Below are 24,805 nucleotides of genomic sequence, written 5' to 3' on the forward strand. Positions count from 1 at the left end.
CCAGACTTCTGTATCTGGTGAAAAGTAAAGACATTTTCCGACAAACAAGGCTGAGACAATTTGTTGCCAGAGGACCTGCTCTACAAAAAAGATGTTAAATGAAGCGCTTCAGGCACAAGGGAAATGATACAAGATGGAAACTGAATTCTGCACAAAGGAATAGTGTGGAAATGGTAAATATGTGGGTTCAAAAAGAGGCTTTGATCATTTAGGTCTTGAAGATAACCTCCACTCTAGTAGGTTTCTTGTAAAAGTACACACAAACTTTACCTTTTCTCTTGAGTTTCTGAACACAGGTTTCAGCTGTGACATGGCTGCTGGACATGTAAGTGCTGTTTCTCCCTCATTTACAATGTCAGCCTTTAACTGGCTACTGTGTGTCGTGCATGGGAGATGCAAAGATAACTAAGACACAGTGTCCACTATCAAGGAGCTTAGAGCCTGGTTGGAAGAACAATCAAGCCAATAAAGAATTGAAGTGTGATAATCACTTAGCTCTGTGACCATGGGCAACTTAACTTCTCTGTACTTTAGTCTCCTTAACTATAAAATGGGGATAATAATAGTACTGCCTCATAGGGTTGTTGTGAAATGAAACGCTTTAACATCTATAAAGTGGTGGGACAGTGCCTGAGATATAATAAACACCTGATAAGTATTAGCTATTGTTGCCATGGTGGTGTGTTACGATGGAAGTTTGCCCAGGAGGTTGCCGGTACAGAGAAAGAACATCAGACTCAGAGAAAGGCTGGGATGGAAGGGAAGACATTTCAGAGGAGGTGATGCTTCCAGCTGAGTTTTGAAGGACAAAGAGGATTAGTGGATAAAGAAGAAGGTGGGGTATTCTAGGCAGGGGCAGTAGCACTTAGCAAGGCGCAGAGATGCAAAACAAAAGGCTAGCATGAGGCCACAGGGGATGTTTCCAGTAAGCCTGCAGCAAATGGCGCCTTAACTGCAGCTCAGGAAATGCTCTGGGACGTCTCTGGAAGCCCTTCTGACTTCCCCAAGGACATCTTACCTCCTCCATCATCTGATCCATCCAGGCTCTGCTGTCTGAGGCGGTGACTGCCCCCAAAAAGAAGGAAAGGAAAGCAGAAAGTGAAAACCCTATATTGTCATTGCTTCCATTCTTTCTCCCAGATGAAAATGCTTCTGGACCCACTCCCTCCACCAACTTGGTCAGACTTGATTTGGCAGCTGGTCTGCCACGTACGGCCACACGAGCCATGGGGTGCTACGTCCCACAGGCAGCGTCACCCCGACCAGGACGGGATGCTCCATCCACCCCGCAGCTATGAGATCCATGGCCCTACCTTCCCATTCCGTCTTTACCCAGAAACCTTCCTTCTTTCTTTTTGATATAAGTCTTAGGAGAAGGGGCTAGGTTTAGAAGGCTGGAGTTGTTTCTGCCCATCTGCATCAGTAAAGCAGAACCCATGGGTCAGTACTCTTGATACCTGAACATACAATTCTAAAAACCACGCAGCGGGAGATACGACATGAGCATCAATGCCAGAGTCCAGCCCTTCAGCTGAGGAAGCCGCATTAACCGAACCCTTGACTAGTGTTCCTAACTCCAGCCCCAGCCCGTGGCCAACTTCCTGCTGTCTGTCTTTGAATGCTGTGTTCAATAAAGGCTGAACAGATGAGGACCACCCAGACTGCACTGTTGACTATGGTCACCACAGGATGTTGTAAGAATACTGGAAACATACTCTTCTATCTCTTCAGAAGCCCTCCTTCCTGACCTGAAAAAAAGAGAGACAAGGTTTATGAGAACCCTCTAGTCTCCTGCGCTGACATGGCCTGCTGGAGGGGGTTTCAAAAGTGGGAGCAAATTAGCATAACCCAAGTACTTTATTTGTCTAGATTCCTCTTTATAGACCAAGGCCCACAACCAGCGTAAGAAAATTACAGTAATGCCTTCCTATGGCCTTATTTCAGCATGACTCCAAATTAAGTTGTTGAGCTTAAGTGCAAGTTGAGTGAGAAGCTCAAAACGCAAAAGGGTATAGATGACATGGTGCCTTCCTTTCAACAGTTAACTGACCAATTTACAGAGCACTTCCTCAGGACTGAGGCCTTGGGTCTTATCTGAAGCTGCTGTGCTAACATGTGTATCTTCCCGTGAGCAAAAGGGGACGAACTAGCCGCTCAGTTCAGGCCTGACTTTCTGTCTCCTCCACCTGAAGGACTGGAAGGCCCTGTGAGTGATGGTGGGCAAGTAAGACATTCCACGAGCAGGAAGTCTGTTTGCACAGTCGCTATGTGAGGTCCTGGTTCCCCAAGCTGAACGTGTGTTAAGAACCATCTGGGAAGCTTGTCAGACGTGGAGATTGCTGGACCCAGCAACGAGAGATTTCTGGATCAGTTGGTCTTGGGCGGGGGGGAGCCCAGGAATATGCATCTTAAACAAATTCCCAGTAATTCTAATCCAAGAGGGTCACTACTGATACTCTGAGAAACACTGATCTTAAGTCTTCTAAATGAGATCTGCTAAACGCTGAAGATTTTTAAAGTTGGGTGTGGGTTACACGGACATAACTTTCCCGTATGTGTGAAAATTTCTGTGATAACAGAGTATTCGTTTTCTATGAATTCTTTTAAGTCAGAAATCAATCACCATGACGATCGAGGGCAAAGGGTGGTGGCAGCGTCATAATGGCCAGCAGGAGGCCGAGAAGGCCTCCCAGTAAGAGCTGCATGGGGGCCAACCAGCACCTTCCTCAAAAGGCAAATAATCCCCAAAGAGTAGAATCATAAACCTAAGTCTAAATAGACTACTTCCCATGAAATAGACTATAACTGCGCTGTTAAGAAAGAGAGAGACAGAGTAAAAGAAGGGAAGGAGGGAGGGAGGGAAGGAAGGAAGGAGGGAAGGAAGGAAGGAGGGAGGGAAGGAAGGAAGGAGGGAGGGAAGGAAGGAAGGAGGGAGGGAAGGAGGGTAGGAAGGTGGGAAGGAGGGAAGGAAGGTGGGAAGGAAGGCTAGAAGGAGGGAAGGAAGGTGGGAAGGAGGGAAGGCAGGCAGGAAGGAAGGAGGGTAGAAAGGATTAATTTTGGCTGAAGTCAGGGAGGGGGAAGTGAGCAGGTAGGTAAAGTTGGAAGAACAGTATGGAACAACTCTGAGGGGACCTCCTAGGCTGCAGTTTTCAACTCTTAAAGGGCCAACTGAAGAGACGGAGCAACTAGGGGTAGGGGGGCGAGTGGGACCTTCAGGGCAGCAGGTGGGGCACAAAGGTAAACTGCATCGGGTACCCAGGGCATCCCCACCGTGGTGATGGCAGATGACCCAGGTTTATGACCTGTTCTAAGTCAAAGTCAAAGGAATCCTGAACACAGCCCCCGCCCTGGCCCCCGCCGCCAGCACGGCTGCCTTCTGTCTGTGTGGAGGGGAGGCTCTGCTCCTGGCTTGAGTTCCCAGGGACCACTGCCTCTAACTGTCCTGGTGAGGCTGAACTCCGAACCCACTGTCCGAATGAGCCAGTCCTATGTCACTAGCAGCAGAAGAGCTTGGATGGAAACGGGGGTCACAGAAGAATAACGGGATTCAAGAGGCTGGGCAGCCTAGGCCGGCGCCTTCCTGTTGCGCAGAAGGGGCAGCTCCCTCTCTGACCACCCTCGGCAGGTAGGACAGAATCCTTCCTTCCTAAGCCACGTGCCGGGGCAAAAGGAGCGGTGATTCTGTCTGAAGGAAACAATAATGACAACACTACTCTTCCGGGGGAAGGCTGATGAATTGCCATTTATCTACTCATCATCCGAACAGGGGCTGAGGTCCATCTTCAGCATAATTGCCGCTGAGCCCACAGCCTGCTCCCTGTCACCCTGGGGGGGCCCAGGGTCCTCCCGCAGCAGGGAAGGAGCAAGAACAAGAGACAGCCCTCAAGGATGGAGGGCACGGATGCCCCACGGGGCGTTCTGTCTGTCTGTCTGCCTGTCCGTCTGTCTCTCAATCTCTCTGCTAGAAAGAGCAGGTTCTGGGAGAGCCTTCTGCTCGGCAGATGGAAAGCCTAGTGGGAACTTGGGCGGGGCCCTGGAGAAACAGCAGGAAACACTGCCTTTGAAGCAGTTGGCCACTTCTGGGCTGTCCCTAGCTTGCAGATAAGTTTGGGCGGCACCACACCGCTGCTTATTTTGGTTTGGTTTAATTTTTTTTCTGTTTTAACATTAATGTGTTGTCCAGATTGGGAGATTTTGTACAAAAAAGTCCGGATTTCTGAATTCTTCAGATACAAACCCTGGCCACACTGGGCCTGCATTCCCACGAGGAAAAACTCAGGGAAGCTGGGCTGTGCCCCACCCCCTCCAAGCCTGAGCTCCCACCCTCCCTGGCACCTGGGGGTCCCTACTAGTTCTTTACCGCTGAACCTGCACTGCTGCTTTTCTTACAGAAGTTAAGAGCCTAGTGAAGTATTTCCTGTAGCTCTGCCGCTACCAAAAGTGAGAAAGCAAAAGGAAGTGGGAAGCATGCTTTAGGAGAAGAGGCAGAGTGTACATTTCTTTATAGAAGTGTGAATATGCAAATAACTTGTCTATGTATCTCAGTGATATAATTTAACGTGCTATTTGAAATAATCCCCCACTCCACAGATTTATACTTTACCTGTCTAGTCCCCAAACGCACCTCAGACCATGCAGTGACATGGAACCTAGCATAAGGATTTTCAAACCACAGGTCATGAACAATTAGTGAGCCATGAAATCAATTTAGAGGATCACCACCAGCCTTTATTTTTTGTCTTTTTTTTTTCCAATAGCAAAGAACAGTGAAGAGAGTGTACTGCAAATAGTAAGGATAAATGTTACATAAAATTTTTTTCAGTTTTATATACAGAAATACCCAGTCACGATGCAGAGCGCATTTTTAAATTGCTGGTGACAGGTTAAAAAATAATGAAAACCTGGTGGTCTATCATTGCCCAGCAGGGTAGGTAACCCAAGAAGGATGTGGGCTAAAGCCCCGCCTCCCACAGACTGTGTAGGTCGGTGGAGGCTGAGGGAGAGGACTGCAGGTTCTGGGTCATCACACACTTCCGGGGAAACGGTGTGAGCTGGCCCAGACCTATGGCAGGAGGACTGCCAGCTCCACCCTGGGCTTCTGGTCTCTTACTGCCCGCCGTGGCCCACGTGACTGTTTCCCCAGAAGTGGCCGTTAGAGGGTTTGGGAACCTGACAATTCTAATACTGGCGAGACCAATGTACAGAGATAGAGCACTTTTGGGGAGCCTGGAGAGACTTTCATGTCTATCAACATTAGCTCTGGAAGAGAGGCAAAGCAGGCTTCAGGAGCACCGTTTTATATGCACCGATAGATTGGGACAGTGGGCACCAACCCACCAAAGCTCTGTGTGCTTTGTCCACAGAGCTGGTTAGTGACGATGCTGAAACGAGAATCCTTATCTCCCAAACCCACTGCCCCAAGCCCTTTCAAAAGCAGATACCCGCTGATTTTTAGATGTCCTCCGGGCACCCCGCCATCTGGTTGGATTTACTGTGCTCACAGGTCTTCCATACTTACAGGAGGCAACAGATAGCTAATTGAAAGCTGGAGAGAATCCTTTACACCAGGAGTTCTTAACCAGTGGTGCACAAGAGAATCACACCTGGGAAGCTTCTGCAGCACCCGTGTGCTAGGCTGCATCACAGGCCCCCTGAGGTAGTAATTTCTAGAAATGAAGCCCAGTCACGTATGTGAGAACCACTGCCCGAAACCTCATCTCAGAGAGTAGACTGAACTCTCTGTCGCTAAGCAGCAGAATGTAAGCCTTGCTGCCTTGTCCTTCCGAGTTGCCTACTTTCTTCCTGCAGAAGCGTTCACGAACTCTGACTTGACCTACAGGCTGAGGGGAAGAAGGAAACGGCCTCACAGACTGAAGGCTCCATTCCGAGTGACTCTGAGTTGGCCCTCCTGAAACTCAGGATCCTGTGTTGCTCGTAAAAGCTCAGCAGGTGCCGTCCACCGGGGGAGGCCCAGAAGCAATTCAGATCTGATTAGAGATGCTTGTTCAATATTCAAAATGTAAAACATAGAGGTTGCTGAACCAGCACTTTGAAAAGTTAATTAAATGCCAGGTTTCTTTTCAAGAGCTACTCCATCACTTGCTGATTACTTTGGCCATTTTGAAGAACAAAGCTTTAACTTCGGACACTGAGAGTAAGCGTCCGCCCTCACCTCCCACCTTGTGGACACGGGGTGTCAGGAGTAAGGGCATCCTGGCCTCCTGCTTTGCAGCAAGGGATGTGCCGGACCTGGTCAGTGACTTGACAAGAGGGGAACCACGGCCCTCTCTGTGTGGTGCTTTCCAAGTTTCTAAGATCTCTCAGCCTCACGTGAAGCCGTCTGTTCTTTAAACAGGTGGAGACTTCAAGGGTAAGGGCATTGTCTCACTATCCTCACCTTCCTTTAAAGCCCAGTCCTTCAGTTCTGCACTCAACCAGTCCCCTCCTGGTGTTCACCCCGCTTCTCTACAATCCACACTAGGTGACTCGGCCTGGGCTCCACACATCCACCCTCGATTCTCAGGGGAGAGTCCATTCCCAGGCCCCCGCCCCCATGGCTTGTCACAGGAGGACTGATGACTGATGATAACAGTTAACACTTACTGAGTTTGTTGGGTGCCAAGCATTGTTATTATATTATCTTGTTTATATGTTACTATTATATAACACTATTATATATAGTATTATATGTTACCTTATTTAATGATCACATTATCTTGTTTAAACGTGCTCCCTTCTACAGATGAGGTGACTGGGGCTCAGAGAAGTAAAGTAACTTGCCCAAGGTCACCCACCTAGAAAGGGGTCGGGCCAGTATACAAGGCCCACTTCTTAAACCCTACATGATACAGGCATGCAGGCAGTTCTACACCAGGGGAAAGGCTCATTCTACAGACTCTGCTTCAAATTCAATTAACATTTTCCATGATGAGATGACATACTTTCAACTTACAGCAGCACTGTAGCTTTGTCAGCCTGACCACGTGGTAGTTAACGTTGGTTAATTTACAACACGACAGCTCGCGTCATGGGAGAAAGGAGAACCCACCTAGCCAGGTCACCGTTTCCTCCAGGCACTCGCTTTTTCTAACTTCTTTTGCTCAGATGCACTTCCCTTCCTTTGACATTTACAGACCACGCTGACGTGCACTGGGCATGATTTGGTCAGTGAAGGACAAGCTTGACGGCGCTGGCACATCCCGCGCCTGCAGCCACGCAGAACCACTGCCCAATCCCGGATCCTCGGTTTTACTCTGGGGCTCAGTGGCAGAGAAGGACCGTAATGTAAGGACCCTCCCCGCCTGCAGAGCCAGTCTCCTCTGCCCGCCCTGCTGCATCAGACAGAAGGCCTCAGCTGCTGCCTACACGGGTCACGTGCTGAAGGGTGAAAGGCGGCCCTAATGTAGACATCATCTTGGTTAAAATGTTGCTCTCGAGTTTAATGGAATACTGCAGAGATCTAAATGGAGATAAAGTACCATGGCTCAAAGAACAGCCAGGATGCTATCTTTATGCAGCATGGCAATGTTCAGTGGTTAATTAGATACCGTTAACCTATTTTAGCAGGGGACATAACTGGGATAAATGGGGGGAAGTGTCCTTGAAGTCTCTTAATATCCACAGCACATATTGGGCCCTAGACTCACCTCCCTGCTGCAAGACAGCACAGGCTTAAAATAGAGCAAAGTGCCGGGCATCCAGAGCCCTGATGTCCTAGTGGAAGGCCCCCTGCTGGACCATCCTGCCTGGGCCACGGCCTCTAACCAGAGAGTGATGTGAAGGGTTCGGACCAATGGTTACTAGCGCAACTTGTTGCCCATGAGGGAAGAGCTAAAGCCACAGTAAGGAGCTTACAGGGCTCCCATGACAGAAAGAAGAAACTCTGCAGCCAGGGGCCAAATTCATAAACACTTAGCAAGGGGAAGTGCAGAAATGAGAGACCAGCTAAAGTGAAGCCAAAGCTACCTTATATTTTCAAAACATATCACTCCTCTGGAAGAAAAGCAGTCAAAATACCATTTTCTTGAGACGTTTTCTACCCTCATAATTCTTAAATGTCCAATAAAAATCTCACAAGTGCATCCAAACCTCATTGAGGTCAGTTTTACAAAGGCCTGGGAGAGGGGAGGTCATCTGTCCTAGATCATATAACACATCACTAGCACTGCATCGAACACCAAGGCTCTACTTTATAAATTGTGTGACCCACCAAATTGTGTGGGTCACAATTGTGACCTTCACCTTTATAAATTGTGTGACCTTCACAGCGGAAACCCAAATCTGAGCAGAGGAGAAGTCTGCCGTTGTCATCATGGCTACAAGGTTCATTCAGCATCAGGCAGTGGACTGCTTAACTGGGGACCCCCTGCTCTAAGATGTTCCCCAACTATAATACTGATTAAAAACCAGATATTTTTCATAAACTGACGTTTTCTTTGGCCAATAGATTTCTCCTCATTGAAATCTCTCCTGAGAGCTGAAGTCCCCACTCTTTTCCCCCTCAGTTCCTAATTCTTGCCATTCATGTTTAGTGTCCAGATGTATTTGCAGGTATTGTACCTTCTCCCTTCTTTTAAAGACAAACAAGAACTCCCCAGCACCCCAATTTTGGCACTTTTGGGTTTTAGGTCATATTAGAGCACAGTTAGCTCCTGCTGGCATTATCAACAACAAGGTGTCTAGTAGAAAGATGAAAACCAACTTCCAAATCCTATCTGTAGACTCCCAAGCCCTATCAAACTGAAGCGATAGTGATTTACATGGCAATTCCTGGGTGAAGTTTGCCCCCTGCTGGTCAGATTCAAAATAACATCTCTATTCCAATTCAAACTCTAAAGAAGCATTTATCAGGAGGAAAAAGGGTCGAAACGTATAGAAACAGTTTTAGTGGCTAAAAATAATTATGGGAATATATAATAATGTATGTATATTTCTGCTATGAATAAACTAAAAAGTGGTAAAGTTTAGATCTCTAGATGTTAGGTATCTCAAATGAACATTATTTTATTCAGAAACCTTATTGGGTAACTAATTACCTATTAGGCACAAACGGGAGGTGTTGGGATTTGGGACCTTTTGCTCAGGATTTTACAATCTGGCTGGAGAAAGGAACACTGTAGAGATAACAGTAATGCCTCAAGAAGACTCACATACTGCAGTGACTGAAAGACTACTGCCACCATCCCCCCTGTTCATCTTCCAGGTGAGGAAACAGAGACGAAGAGGTGCCGAAGCGACCTCGCTACAGCCCCAAAGCTAGCTGGACACAGAGCTGGAACTAGAAACCAACAATCCCTCATCTATTGCTGGTTCTATTATGCCCTACTCTTAACAAGACAAGAGAGGTTATAGCAAAATATCATGGTAGCACTAAAGAGAGAACTGACCCGGACTTCCCTGGTGGCGCAGTGGTTGAGGATCTGCCTGCCAAGGCAGGGGACATGGGTTCGAGTTCTGGTCTGGGAAGATCCCACATGCCGCAGAGCAATTAGGCCCGTGAGCCACAACTACTGAGCCTGTGCGTCTGGAGCCTGGGCTCCGCAACAAGAGTGGCCGCGACAGTGAGAGGCCCGTGCACCACAATGAAGAGTGGCCCCCGCTTGAGGCCCGCACACCACGATGAAGACTGGCCCCCGCTCGCCGCAACTAGAGAAAGCCCTCGCACAGAAACGAAGACCCAACACAGCCAAAAATAAATAAATAAATTAATTAATTAATTTTAAAAAATTACAAAAAAAAAAAGAGAGAGAGAACGGACCCTTCCGGTTGGGGGAATCTGGGGAGACCTCCTAGAAGACGTGCCAACTGAAAAACTGAGCAGGCTTGCAACTGGCAGAAAAGCTACAGGAAGGATGTCCAGCTAGAGAAAACAACCTGAATAAAGATGGGAGGCAAGAAAGGCCCAAGTGTGCTGTGTGTGGCTGAAATACAGATGAGGTGGTGGCTGAAAATGAGAAGGGAATCGGAGCTGGCTGGGTGCGCAGCCAGACTGGAACAAGATGCTCTTACACATTGGTATCAACTCCAAAAACACAGACGCTGACATTGGTCTGGGACCAGGAGGGAACTACGGGGCTAGAAATTTTCACTGGGTTCCTTTTTTTCCCTTCAAGTTACTACGGCAATTTAGAGAGGACGCAATGAACGATAGGTAACTCACCGCATATCCTGTGATATAAAAGCCAGCACGGAGGGTTAAGTGGAAGGAGTTCTGTTATCCCTCCTGCTGGGGAAGGATGGGGAGGAAAAGCCTCTGGGAAGAAGTGCTATCAGACAGTGTTTCCCAAACGTCTGCGATTTTCAAACTCTACCTGCATGAATTTTGCTGTAGCTGTGTACTTTCTGCATCTACTTTATATTTTCTTTAAGTTGATTATATTTCTTTAAGGTGATTCCTTACTTTTACTGTAATAAATTTATTTAAAAGAAAACTTTATATTCTCAGTGGAAATTTAGCATCACCAGCCATATAGAAGGTAATTATAAAAAACAATAGAATTTAAATAAAACACAAATTTTATTTTATTATAGCCACATATTGCTATTTGCCAGAAGTCTGAGCATATTCTCTCTTGGTTAAAAAGGTAGATTAGCAAGGTTACAAAGGTGTTAAGGAAAGACTAGGTGCAAACTGAGACTTTCCCGTTGACATGATCCGAGGGGCTGAAAGCTGATGGGAGAGACAGTAACTTTGTGACTCACGGCCGGTCTCTGGGAAATGTGGCCATAAGGATGGAGAGTGAAATGACGTAGGATGTGGTGACCAAAACAAGCGAAATCATGGCTCCAAAAGTCAGGGGGCAAATTTTTATCAGCGTTTCTGAAAACCTTTATTTCAGTCCATTTTAAAAAGACTGAAGTATAGTGGATTTACACTGAATGGGTTGGGTCTTTTACTTCTCCTGGAGAGAATTTTCTTCACTGTAATAAAGGAACCTGTAAAGATTTCTCTCCAGTCACTAACCCATTGTTTTCTCTGCCCTTTTACAGCCTGTGGTCCCCCAAAAGCCCACGATTACACTGAGACTGACCCAAGTAATAAGCTGCTCGAAGGGCAGGTGGTGCCTGCCGTTAGAGGGGCCCCCCTCCAGCTGCCGGAGAGCGAGGCCCCCAGGGCCGGGCAGGGCATCATGTGGGGCTGCCTCCTGGGGACTCCCCGGTATGGATGAACCAAGGACACCCTGGCACTGCTAAACACGGCCTCTTATGCAGTGACCACTGTGAAACCAGGAGAAACCTGCACAGCCCCCGGTAACCAGCCGTGGGGATGGTAGATGGGACAAAAAGTAAAGTCACCGGCAGCCCCACGAGACCAGAAAAAACCTCGATTTTATGAGTGGGGCTCTATCTCCTGCGCATATTTATACCCATGTCCGCCTGGGCTGCGGCCTCTACAATTAAAACTGCTTTCAGTTACTTCTCAGTAAAGGGCTAAAAAGAAAAGGGAAGAGGCAGGTATGATGTTCACAGATGCATTTTATTTTTGAGAGACTGAATCCATCAAAGGAAGAACAAGGAGATCGTTTATGTCGGGAGAATTTTCACCAATGGCTGGCTGGCGTCCCTAGTCACTCCCTGCTGGCTTTTAGCCGCTCACTCTGCGAAGCCGCGTGTCCCCCTCAGCAGACTGGCTAGCTCAGGGGACACAACTTTCCCTGAAAGTTTTTTTGTTCACTGAGATTGCTTCATATGATCAACATCTCATTTCTGCGAGAGTCCCAGAGGATTGCAGTAAAGAGAGTTTTATTCTCACAGACTCGCTGTTGCACAAATAGTGCAGTGCACGGCCTTTTCATGAACTTCAGATAAATGCATGCAGCTCTCAAGGTTTCAGGATGGCATGGCTGCAGAAAGAGAGGCACATTCTATTACACTAATTAGCTGTGTGACCTTGGGTGGGGGGGGCAAGGTGACATCTGAGGGCTTTTCTAACTCTTACGATTCTATACCTGAGCCGCTCAAAGGCCCACCCCTCATCTTCTCCACCTCTAAACCGAAGGGGCCACGCTCCATGACCTCTCAGGTCCCTCCCCGGCTCTGGGAATGACACTGACCCTGCCTCTCCCGATCCTGGCCCCCATCCTCATCTGTTCCTATTAATACCATTTCCTATTCTGATACTTCCCAGCCACCCCTTTTCCCACAGCTGGTTTATCCAGCCCTAACATTTCAATCCCTGTAATGTGCTGGTATGGAGATCCCAAAGTCAGCACGGCGGGGGAGACACACCAAAGAGGAAAGGGGAGGAAGGAAGGAGGAGGGAAAGGAAGGGGGCAAAAACCCTTTTCCCTATTCAGTCATTTCTAGAGACAACAAAGTTAACGCAAACTCTCTTCCTACTAAAGAATTTAAGACATTTTCCTCCTCGGTCCTCTCTTCTCTTTTCTTAGGTGCTGTCAAAACGGGCCACCACTCTCCCAGCTTCATGGAGAACCTCTACCTCCCCTTCACTCTCCTCTCCTAGACAGTTCACCCACTCATAACCTCCCCAGCTGCTTCCTTCCTCCTTACTATGACTCCTTTCTACTTCCTTTCCCTCTAAGCAGTTGCAAAGAGGGTATCTGTTCAGACCTGCTGAGCCTGCAAACCTCCCAAGAGGGCACCCGAGAACTCAGCCCTCTCTTCTCCAGGTCCAGGAGGACTTAAGGTCCGGGCTCAGCTGGCTCTGACTACGGGCTCTGGAGTCAGAGGGCTCAGATCAGAGGGTCACCGTTGACTGGCTCTGTGCCCTGGGGCAAGTCACTTAAACTCCGCAAAACTGGCGATGACACCACATTTTGCTTCACAGGGTTGTTAGAATCAAATAAGTTATTTCACACAAGCACAGCACTTGGCACACAGGACGTGTGAACAGTCACTGCTGCTGCCATCATCATTATTATTCTCTCTCCAGTCTCTACTCCCTGTGCCGCTAATCCTTGCTCAAGATGCTGTCTTTCTCCTCCTCAGTCCTGTAACTGAACCCCTGCCCAGAGGTGGGTGCTGGCCAGGTGTGCCCAGCCAGTGCTTCCTACTTTTTGCCTCTAGACCCCTGACGTTCCCCTGCTTCCCACATACTTGCTGCCTCTGGCTGAACCTGTCTGGACCCCTCAGCCAACATGCCCGGCAGCCTACCCTGGAGACGTATCCTCCCAACCTGGCCGCCCATCTACACACCCCTTCCCCAAATAAGAACTATTTGGGCCGGCTCACAGAGCCTCTGCGGCAGCTGTCCACAGCCTTCCACGACAACATTAACTTAGCCTCCAGGCTTACCTCCCAGCTCTCTCATTGTGCACCCCTCTTGTGCTATCCATCTCCTGCTTTTCCTTTTTCTGCCTCCTGGTTCCCTTCGTTCACTTCAGCCACTTTTGTTTATCCCTGTCTAAAAAGCAACTTTTTCTGGCTTTCAAGTCCTTTCCAAAGGATTCCTCACATCTGAGAAGCTTCCAGAATTAGGTGAGACTGTTTTTTATGTTCCTTAGCACACCTGACCCTCTACATCACACGACGGTCTCAGCAGGACAGTCTTGTCCAGTGATTTCTGCAGCTCATCCTGATGGGGTCGACCACAGAAAAAGCAACGTGGTACCTACCCAGAAGTCATGTCCCCTTCCTCTCGATTCAAACCCTGATTTTGCTTGGGACGGCAATGAGCCCAGCTAAAAATATTCCATTCCCTAGCCTCTTGCGCACTGAGGGGTGAGCATACACCATATTTCTGATCAGTGAGAAAGATGCAGCAGTCCCTGGAAAGCATATCCTGGCCCCTCGCCTCCAAAAGACAAATTCTTGCTAAGAAAGAGCCCTTCACCTCCACCTCCATGTCATCTTCCATTCTTCCTGCCTGGAAAACAGAAGTGAGGCCTGGAGGTACAGCAGCCATCATACAACCACGAGACATGAGCGTCATGACAAAGGCCCACATACAGTCTCATAAGAGAAAGCAATGGTTTGAAATGGATACAAGAGGAGAACAATTCCCAGGCAACAACGGGTGAGTGACATCACCAAAATCTGCCAGAAGAAAAGGTGTCAAACTCAGGGGAAAAGCTGAGCAGGCCCCTCTACAACTCCATCCAGCCTAGAAAGACAAGAGCTCACTCACTGTACAGAGTGGAGCTGAGACAACACTTAAGAGGAGGCCTCTACACTGAGAGAAATGGATGTCGTTTTGTATCTGCAAATACCCCAAGATCGTGCCACATCAAAAAGGCGTGCAGAAGAGGTGTGATCATGTGTCCCTTGCACCACTGGTCACACACCTGTCAACATGTCAGTGGGTCCTCGTTCCCAACACTGTAAAGCACACGCCTGGAATTCAAGGCCCTGCATGCGGGCCCTTCTCTACCTTGTCCATCTACTTCCTTTACGTCTCCAGGCGAACCCCAGGACTCAGTCCCCCGCTCTGCGCACTCCAAACACACCAGGGCACATCCATGCCTCCTCCACTGGCCCCTGTGCCTGGGAGGTCTGCCTCGCCTCAGGGTTTGTCAACTGTTTCATTTCAAGGCCACGATTCATGGACCAAAATGAATCATTTCAAGCGGCCATCTAGAAAGCCCAGTTCAGAAGGGCAAACACTCTTTCTGAGTTGTGCGGGGCCTTTGAGACCACTCAGTTCTAACGCTGAAGAGATAGAGCCCAAGGCTGCTGAGCTGGCGGCCCCAGGTGACACTGGACCTCCCCTCCTCTCTCTCCCAGTCAGCGCTCAGTGGAAAGAAATCCTGGGTACACAGGGCTTGAACATCTGGGATTTACCAGAATCGTGACATCCTACGGCTGAAAGGGGAATTTTGAGATCATCTAGTTCAAACCCCTCGGGAACCTCAACCCAAAGAGTTCACATGACCTGTGCCAAGGTCATAGGGCGGGTGGGTGGCAGGGGGACTAGCACACAGGCAGATATCCCAACTCCTAACACGTGCATGGGGAAGGGGGGGCCCTAAAGAAGGAGGGTGAGTGGAGACGGGTTCAGGAATGGCCTCCAGGGCAGATGCCCGCCCGCATTCCACGCGCACTTGGAGCTCCCGGCTCTGGGCCAAGAGCCTCCCGGACAACTCTGCCCTCGGCCTTGGAAGGAATCATGGCCTAAACCCGTAACGAGAACTGGCCCCCGAGCTGGCTGCCTGGGAATGGGTCCAGTTCTTGGAGGGCACGGCAGGCTTAGAAGCAACAGTCATTTCCAATGCCTAATTGAACTTAATGATGAGCCTAATTAGGCCTTTTAACGGCAGGACTGGCATGGCTTTGGCTTGCGTCCCGACAGGCAGGCTGCGTCCTTTACGCTCACCTTCCCCTCTGGCCAGGAGGCTGGCTGCCCGGAGCCAGCTCTGCAGGCAGCTGGCTGGGGAGGCTGAGAGGCTGAGGTCAGGCATTAACCCCCTGCTGCGCTGCCCACAAGGGAACAAGACGGCCCTCGGGAACACCCGCCGAGGCTCCACCCAGTGCAAAGGCCCTCTGCCAGGGCTCCAGGGCACAAAACAGAAGGTGGCGAGGCACAAAGTACAGGAACGTGACCCCGCGGTCAGACTCACCTGGGTTCAAATTCTGCTGGCTACTTACTAGCTGTGTAAGCATGAGCAGGTGAGTTAGCCTTTCTGAACTTGCCTCCTCATCTGCTAGCGAGAATAATACCACCACCTACCTCATGGGGGTGTTCTGAGGATAAAGTAAGACAACTGTGCTTAGCACAGCACCCAGCACAAAAGCCACATTAAATGGTGTGGGGTGTGTGTGTGTGTGTGTGTGTGTGTGTGTGTGTGTTTTCCCATCCATACAACAAGAGGGCTGGGCAAGACATGTGGGCTGTCCATACGTGGTTCTGCAGTGTGGCCCCAGAAGATGGAATCTGGATCAGAGGATGGAGCTGCAAATTTCCTAAAGATGAACTGTTTAGGAAACATCGCAGAGCGGGGAGGTTGTGTGTATGTATATATGTATATATGGGTACACACATATAAATACACACACATATAATCCTCCCTCCATATCCATGGGTTCTGTATCTGTAGATTCAACCAACCACAGATTGAAAATATTTGAAAAAAAAAATCTCAAAAAGCTAACCTTTAATTTGCTACACTCCGGCAACTCTTTATATAGCACTTACAATGTATTTACAACTATTCACATTTAAGTTGTATTAAGTATCATAAGTAATCCAGAGATGATTTAAAGTATACGGGAGGATGTGTGTAGGTTATATGCAAATACCACACCATTTTGAGCATTGACGATTTTTGTATCCAGGGGTGTCCTGGAACCAATCCCCCTTGGATACTGAGGGACAACTACATATATATATTTCTGTAAGTATATCTATCGTGTAAAAATATGTTATATATCTACTGTTGGTAAAAGATACCAATGAGGGACTTCCCTGGTGGCGCAGTGGTTAAGAATCCGCCTGCCAATGCAGGGGACACGGGTTCGATCCCTGGTCTGGGAAGATCCCACATGCCGTGGAGCAACTAAGTCCGTGCGCCACAACTACTGAGCCTGCACTCTACAACCAGCGAGCCACAACTACTGAGCCCACGTGCCACAACCACTGAAGCCTATGCACCTAGAGCCCATGCTCCGCAACAAGAGAAGCCACCACAATAAGAAGCCTGTGCACCACAACGAAGAGTAGCCCCCGCTCACCGCAACTAGAGAAAGCCCGTGTGCAGCAACAAAGACCCAAAGCAGCCAAAAATAATAAGTAAATAAATTTATTAAAAAAAAGTACTAATGAACTGTTATGAGTAGTTACTTCTAGAGAGATGACTAGGATTGGAGGAGATGGTAGTTTCAGACAAATCTAGCCTCATATCTTGTTTGAATTTTTATATCATTAAAGTGTCTTTGGTTTGCTTGTACAACTAAAACAGACTTTATAAAAAATATAAATGTTTCCATTGAATTCCCCAGCAATAGAGGGGGTTCAGGCAGACCCCAGACCAGCACTTGTAGAGACACCAGAATTTGACAGGAGATTAGACAGAAACTTCTAGTTTCAAGACCTCTGCACTAAGTGATAATCCAGAGAGACAAAGGAATATTCCATAGGATGCTGTGTTTTTTGGCTGGTGACATTTAAAGGATACTTCTGTGGGCCTGTCAGTTCCTTCCTGACCCTCCTCCTTTACAATCCTACCCCTGGTTGCCAGAAAGAACCAGCTCCAGGCATAGGAAAATTTGCACCTCTGCCAAACTAGAAACTGGAAAGGGCTAAAAGTCAAAGCCTTCACAGGACACACTAAGAACCCATTCTAGAACCACTCCTGGTTTTCAATCACAAAAATAAAACTCAAGCTAGTCAAGGAAAGCTGAAGGCCTGCAGGGGAGCTGGAAGCAGGCTCTGGATGAGGTGGGGATCGGAGCCCGTACTTTGCAGTCTTTGGCAGCCCTTGTGACAGGTCTCCCCTCAGGCAACTTGGGAGCAGTACTGCTGACTTCGGTCCTAAAAACACAGCTCCTGTGTGCTGTGTAGCCTTGGGCCTCAGCTGTCCTCTCCCTGGTGCACAAGCATAGGCAACAAGTTCATCTCAAGTCACTGCATGTGCCCCTCCCCATCTCCCTGGGCATCTGGTGCTCACCCCTGCTCCAGGGAGGGACTGACCAGGGCCACTTGTCAGGAAGACTGCTCCACTTTTCAGAGTGGGAAGGGAAGTATCCAAATGCTACCCCACATGGGGCTTACGGGAAAAGACTGCTATCGCCTTCAATTGGGAGGCACTTGACAGAATTGTAAGATTCCAATTATTTCATATTTAGTCATTTGCATAAGTAAATTGGTTCTGTGACACTAGACTAGCCATCCAGGGCCCTAAACTGCAATGAATATAATGTAGAACATCACTTTGATCAATCCAGATGTAAATGCATGAAAATGCCCCTCCCCCAATCCTCAGTGGGAAAAAGGTTGATGCATGCTTCCTATCTCTTCCCTAGCCTATGGAATCCATATGTACCATATCTGGAGCCTTTATGATACTTTCCAAAGAGTCATGTTATGGTTATTACATGAATAAATACTGCAAGTCTCCTTTTACAGCCTGGGAAAATATCAATATCATACCTTTCATCTGCTCATAATTACTTTCATTGAGATAGGAAATTCTGGAGTACTATGCAGCCCTTAAAAATGAGGCAGTTCTTACCATATGACCCAGCAATCCCACTACTGGGCAGAGAGAACCATAATTCAAAAAGACACATGCACCCCAATGTTCACTGCAGCACTATTTACAATAGCCAGGTCATGGAAGCAACTTAAATGCCCATCGACAGATGAATGGATAAAGAAGATGTGGTACATATATACAATGGAATATTACTCAGCCATAAAAAGGAACGAAATTGGGTCATTTGTAGAGACGTGGATGGACCTAGAGACTGTCATACAGAATGAAGTCAGTCACAAAGAGAAAAACAAATATCATATATTAATGCATATATGTGGAATCTAGAAAAATGGTACAGATGAACCAGTTTGCAAGGCAGAAATAGAGACACAGATGTAGAGAACAAACGTATGGACACCAAGGGGGGAAAGTGGTGGTGGTGGGATGAATTGGGAGATTGGGATTGACATATATACATTAATATGTATAAAATAGATAACTAATAAGAATCTGCTGTATAAAAAATAAATAAAATAAAATTCAAAAATAAATAAAGAAATGAGGCAGTTCTACTCTGTATTGAGATTCTGAAAGATCACCAAGAAATACTGTAATATGATAAAAGAAAAATGCAGAATAGATATGCTACCATTTATGCTGGGGTGGGTAGTAAAAGAATACATTAACTTATATTTTTTGTAAAGGCATAGAGTATCTTTGGGAGGAACTCAAAAAAACTGGTGAACAGTGGTTGCCTCCAAGAATCTGGGTGCCTGGGAGGAAGAAGAAAGGGAGAGAGAAACTTCCATTTTATATCCCAGCCTTTTTTGTGTTTTGAATTCTATACTATGATTTTTAAAAATTTGTTTAAAATAAATAAAAGTAAAAATTCACTAAGAGTTTTAATGTCTCAAAAGATGACATGAAGTCATACAATGTCTAAAATGTAAGGATTTGTATTGTCTCCGTATCCTCCTCTTTCTCACAATCCTCTTCAGGAAATGATTCACCTTTCTCAAACTTAGTTACGTTTGAGCTTTAAGGTCAAATAGACCTTACTCCATAAAAAGGCAGAATACCGTCATTCCAAAAAGGGCTTCTGTCTGCCAAAGATAGACCTGGGGGCACGTGCTAGTCAAGGGGCAGTGCTCTGTCCACATGTCCGCAGAATCAACAAATGCTCACCTTCACCTCTGCCCATGCAGGGTGACTTGCAGTAAATACCTTACGGCTGAGGACACTTTGGGGCTGAGTAGGAAAGGACAGCTCAGCTGAGTCCTGCCATCATCTGACCCTTATTCTCATTCCTCCCTACCTAATAGCTACCAACACAAGTGTCTGAAGACAGGAAGGGTGTAAGGATCAAATGAGCTCGACAAATCACACGCTTTCCCTGTTCCGTGGGGTCAATTATTTTTCACTAGTTATTTCAATTGTACACAGTTTTGGTATTATTTATTTTGTCCTCAGATCCTACTGAATGTAAATGACTTACAGTGATAAACAACACAATTAAATTCCAATTTTCTAAAAAAGAAAACCCAAACAAACAAACCAAAAACAACCCTGTGAATTCTCTAAGTTCACTAAAGTAAAAACTTCTCTAGCTCTTTCTCTACCATCTTTCCATCCAGGCTCTGAACATAACTTGAGAGCAAAGCAAGAAATTCCTCTCTGGGGAGCCAACACAGAACAAACAAATGTAAGATGTACATTAAAAAGATATGCTGTTAGATGACATGATACTATACATAGAAAATCCTAAAGATACCACCAGAAAACTACTAGAGCTAATCAATGAATTTGGTAAAGTAGCAGGATACAAAATTAATGCACAGAAATCTCTTGCATTCCTATACACTAACAACGAAAAATCAGAAAGAGAAATTAAGGAAACATTCCCATTTACCACTGCAACAAAAAGAATAAAATGCCTAGGAATAAACCCACCTAAGGAGACAAAAGACCTGTATGCAGAAAACTATAAGACACTGATGAAAGAAATTAAAGATGATACAAACAGACTGAGAGATACACCATGTTCTTGGATTGGAAGAATCAACACTGTGAAAATGACTATACTACCCAAAGCAATCTACAGATTCAATGCAATCCTTATCAAATTACCAATGGCATTTTTCACAGAATTAGAACAAGAAATTTCAAAATTTGTATGGAAACACGAAAGATCTCAAATAGCCAAAGCAATCTTGAGAAAGAAAAATGGAGCTGGAGGAATCAGGCTCCCTGACTTCAGACTATACTACAAAGCTAGAGTAATCAAGGCAGTACGGTACTGGCACAAAAAGAGAAACACAGATCAATGGGACAGGATAGAAAGCCCAGAGATAAACCCACACACATATGGTCACCTTATCTTTGACAGAGGAGGCAAGAATATACAGTGGAGAAAAGACAGCCTCTTCAATAAATGGTGCTGGGAAAACTGGACAGCTACATGTAAAAGAATGAAATCAGAACAATTCCTAACACCATACACAAAAGTAAACTCAAAATGGATTAACGACCTAAATGTAGGGCCAGACACTATAAAACTCTTGGAGGAAAACATAGGCAGAACACTATGACATAAATCACAGCAAGATCCTTCTTGACCCACCTCCTAGAGTAATGGAAATAAAAACAAAAATAAACAAATGGGACCTAATGAAACTTAGCCTTTGCACAGCAAAGGAACCCATAAACAAGACCAAAAGACAACCCTCAGAATGGGAGAAGATATTTGCAAATGAAGCAACTGACAAAGGATTAATCTCCAAAACATACAAGCAGCTCATGCAGTTCAATATCAAAAAACAAACAACCCAATCCAAAAATGGGCAGAAGACCTAAACAGATATTTCTCCAAAGAAGACATACAGATTGCCAACAAACACATGAAAAGATGTTCAACGTCGCTAATCATTAGAGAAATGCAAATCAAAACTACAATGAGGTATCACCTCACAACGGTCAGAATGGCCATCACCAAAAAATCTAGAAATGATAAATGCTGGAGAGGGTGTGGAGAAAAGGGAACCCTCCTGCACTGTTGGTGGGGATGTAAATTGATACAACCACTATAGAGAACAGTATGGAGGTTCCCTAAAAAACTAAAAATAGAACTACCATATGACCCAGCAATCCCACTACTGGGCATATACCCTGAAAAAACCATAATTCAAAAAGATGCATGTACCACAATGTTCATTGAAGCACTATTTACAATAGCCAGGACATGGAAGCAACCTAAATGTCCATCGACAGATGAATGGATAAAGCAGATGTGGTACATATATATACAATGGAATATTACTCAGCCAAAAAACCCCGAAATTGAGTTATTTGTAGTGAGGTGGATGGACCTAGAGTCTGTCATACACAGTGAAGTAAGTCAGAAAGAGAAAAACAAATACCACATGCTGATGCACATATATAGAATCTAAAAAAATGGTACTGATGAACCTGGTGGCAGGGCAAAAATAAAGACGCAGACGTAGAGAACAGACTTGAGGACACGGGCGGGGGAAGGGGAAGCTGGGACGAAGTGAGAGAGTAGCACTGACATATGTACACTACCAAATGTAAAACAGCTAGCTAGTGGGAAGCTGCTGCATAGCACAGGGAAATCAGCTTGGTCCTTTGTGACCACCTAGAGGGGTGGGATAGGGAGGGTGGGAGGGAGGCTCAAGAAGGAGGGGATATATGGGGATATATGTATACATATAGCTGTTTCATTTTGTTGTACAGCAGAGACTAACACAACATTGTAAAGCAATTATACTCCAATAAAAAAGATATGTTGTTGCTTGGCCCTGAAGCCACCTTTTCTGAATCTGTTTGGTCTTGGAAGCCACGTGGAGGAAAAGCACATATGCAAGCAGGAGCAATGATGATAAAGTTGAGACAGAGATTCAAGCAGGGGGCTCTCATGGGCATCTCCAAAAGCCACAGAAACAGGGACATGGTGCCCAAGCCCTGGGCACATTTGTTGGAAATGGATGCACAATAAACTACCTAAGACCTTCCCTGCTCAACCATCTCACATGCAACCGCCTCATCTGATTTCATCCAATACTGGACACTCATCTCTGATACCTGACCAACCTCGCTGAGAACTAAATAACTGCTCACCCATGATGCCCAGGACCCCTGCCATGTCATACCAATTCTGGGATCTTTGTGGCTCAGGGCAGCATGTGGAAAATAAATTCTCAATACTTCAACAAAATCATACATACTGATGAAAATCTGAAGGTCAAGGACTCAGGGACACCTGGTCCCTTTTTAATTACTGGAGCTCTGTAAGAAATGTCCAAAAGTCACTCAATCATCAGATATGTACTGAACACCTATATGTGTCAAGTACTACAGACCGAGAAGCAAACGGTATAGACAAAAATCTCTTGCAAAGTAACTATTTGCTGTTAAGTAATGGAAATGCAAAGGTAGCTACAGCTCTCAAACAGTTCAGTAAAAAGTAAAAACAAAAAAATAGAGAATAAGCCACATGCAGTGAAACATTGTCAGAAGGATGTTTTGTTGTATTATTCTCAAACTTTTCCATAGGTTTGAAAATTTTCAAAATAAAAAGACTGGAGCGGGCAAAAGGCAGGATTATAGGTATAATAAGTTGTATTTCAGGCAACCAAATAGTTGATGAGAGAAAGTTCCTTATGAAAGAATTTCTGTTAATAAGTGAGAATTAGAAAATCACCACTTGGGCTTCCCTGGTGGCGCAGTGGTTGAGAATCCGCCTGCGGATGCAGAGGACACGGGTTCGAGCCCTGGTCCGGGAAGATCCCACATGCCTCAGAGCAACTAAGCCCGTGCGCCACAACTACTGAGCCTGTGCTTTAGAACCCACGAGCCACAACTACTGAGCCCGCGTGCCACAACTACTGAAGCCAGCGTGCCGAGAGCCCCTGCTCCACACCAAGAGAATCCACCGCAATGAGAAGCACGCGCACCGCAACGAAGAGTAGCCCCCACTTGCGGCAACTAGAGAAAGCCTTTGCGCAGCAACGAAGATCCTGCACGGCCCCAAAATAAATAAATTAAATAAATTAGTTTTTAAAAAAAATCTTTTTTTTTTAAAAAAAGAAAATCACCACTTGACACCCTTTAATGAAATCATGGCTCTAGGCAACAATCATCAATGGATGCTTCAACCAGCAGGCAGGAGTCTGGTGGGGAACTAACATGGAGGCCACACCCCTGACCCCCAGGATCAATCACAGCCTCACTTAAAGTGGAACCCCGGACACCTGTGCCTATGGACGCGCTACAGTGGGATGTACACAGCACTGCCTCCAAAGTACTCCTGCCAAGATTGCGAGTCTGCGTCTAACCCCCAGCTGATCTAGATGTAACCCCCAGCTTCACAGGGAACATGAGCGCCAAAGGAACAAGTTAGAAACCTTAACTAGGAAGCAACAGGCCAAATCCAGAATGTGGGACACTCTACAGGACAAGTTTCTCAAAAAAACCAATGACATGGGAGAAAAAAGAGGTGGGTGTGGGGTAGGGAAGGCTGCAGAATGAAAGAGACCAAAGATGACTAAATACAGGTGCAGACCTTGATTTGCTCTTTTTATAATCAACTATAAAAAGACATCTTTGAGACAATGGAAGTACTTGAATATGATCTGGCCATCAGATGACATTAAGGAATCATTATTAATTTTGATAGGCATGATAATGGAATGATGGTTAATAAACAAAAACAGTCCCTATCAGTTAACAAAAATTATCTTCAGCAGGAAAGGAAGGAGGGAGGAGGTCAATGACATTTTAATACGTTGTCAAGCTCCTCTACTCATCCTTGGCCTCATAAAGGATAAAGGATTTCACACACCCATAGGTACACCTTCTTAAGATGAAATAACTATATACCCTTATATATATCTAACCCAGCACTTCCCCATCTTTTTCAAGACTTGGGGCACTTAAAAATAACAGCTGTATGGAAAACTGGGGTGCACGGATGAGACTGCTGGTGGCTACTGGTGACAGCCTGGAGGCCTTGGCAGCTCTAAGCCTGGCCCAAAAGGTCCAAGGACAGAGCACCCACATCCTGGTACACCTGCACTCACAGTGCAGCACACAGCACATCAGTGGGCAAGCTCTGGTTAACCTACCCTCTGTGACATCTTTCTAAGAAACTGACTTCTAAGGAGATGGACAGCCTATAACAGAGCTGCTTTAAAGAGGACAAAACGTGTCTGCAACTGTGCTTACAGATCTAGGAGCCTGGCAGCTCTGAATTTTTGCCTTTTACACTTTTGTAGCCTAATAAGAATTAACTACTCGTGGCTAACAAGAAGGTAAAGAGACTCTGGTATGACAATGACACAGAGGGAGAGGGCAGAAGCCCTTTAGTATTCTTGGAACATCTATGCCATTAAAAAAAAAAAAAAAAAGCAAGAGGGAAAGAGAGAAGGAGGAGGGAAGGGGGCAACCTCAGGACCAGCACACGGCTGTTCTACCGCCATCTTGATGCCCTTGACACGTGCAGATGGTGTGGAAGTGGCTGGCACCAGAACAGCCCATGAGAAGGAATGAGCGGCCTACGGAGATTTATGTGAGGAGAGTGAGATGGACAAGGTAAAATTGTCAGGAGGAGTTGTTAGAAAGTAAAATATATTGTGACAATTCCACTCCTGCCGTTCATCAATAAGCTGACAGATCATTTAGTGTCAATTAGGAGTGATAGA

General features: G+C 46.3%; 1 protein-coding gene across 2 annotated transcripts in view; it reads right to left on the reverse strand.

The window, feature by feature from the left end:
* Window positions 1–24,805, reverse strand: part of IFT43 (intraflagellar transport 43) — an 88,053-nt gene that overhangs the window by 22,277 nt on the left and 40,971 nt on the right. For both annotated transcript variants that reach the window (XM_060004149.1, XM_060004150.1), the window contains exons 4-5: window positions 1,716–1,748; window positions 1,019–1,065 (exon numbers count right to left, since the gene is read on the reverse strand). In XM_060004149.1, coding sequence (XP_059860132.1) covers window positions 1,019–1,065; window positions 1,716–1,748 — 80 coding nt within the window. The remainder of the gene's footprint in view (window positions 1–1,018; window positions 1,066–1,715; window positions 1,749–24,805) is intronic.

The sequence above is a fragment of the Delphinus delphis genome, chromosome 2 (genome assembly GCF_949987515.2).
Source record: "Delphinus delphis chromosome 2, mDelDel1.2, whole genome shotgun sequence".
NCBI lineage: Eukaryota > Metazoa > Chordata > Mammalia > Artiodactyla > Delphinidae > Delphinus > Delphinus delphis.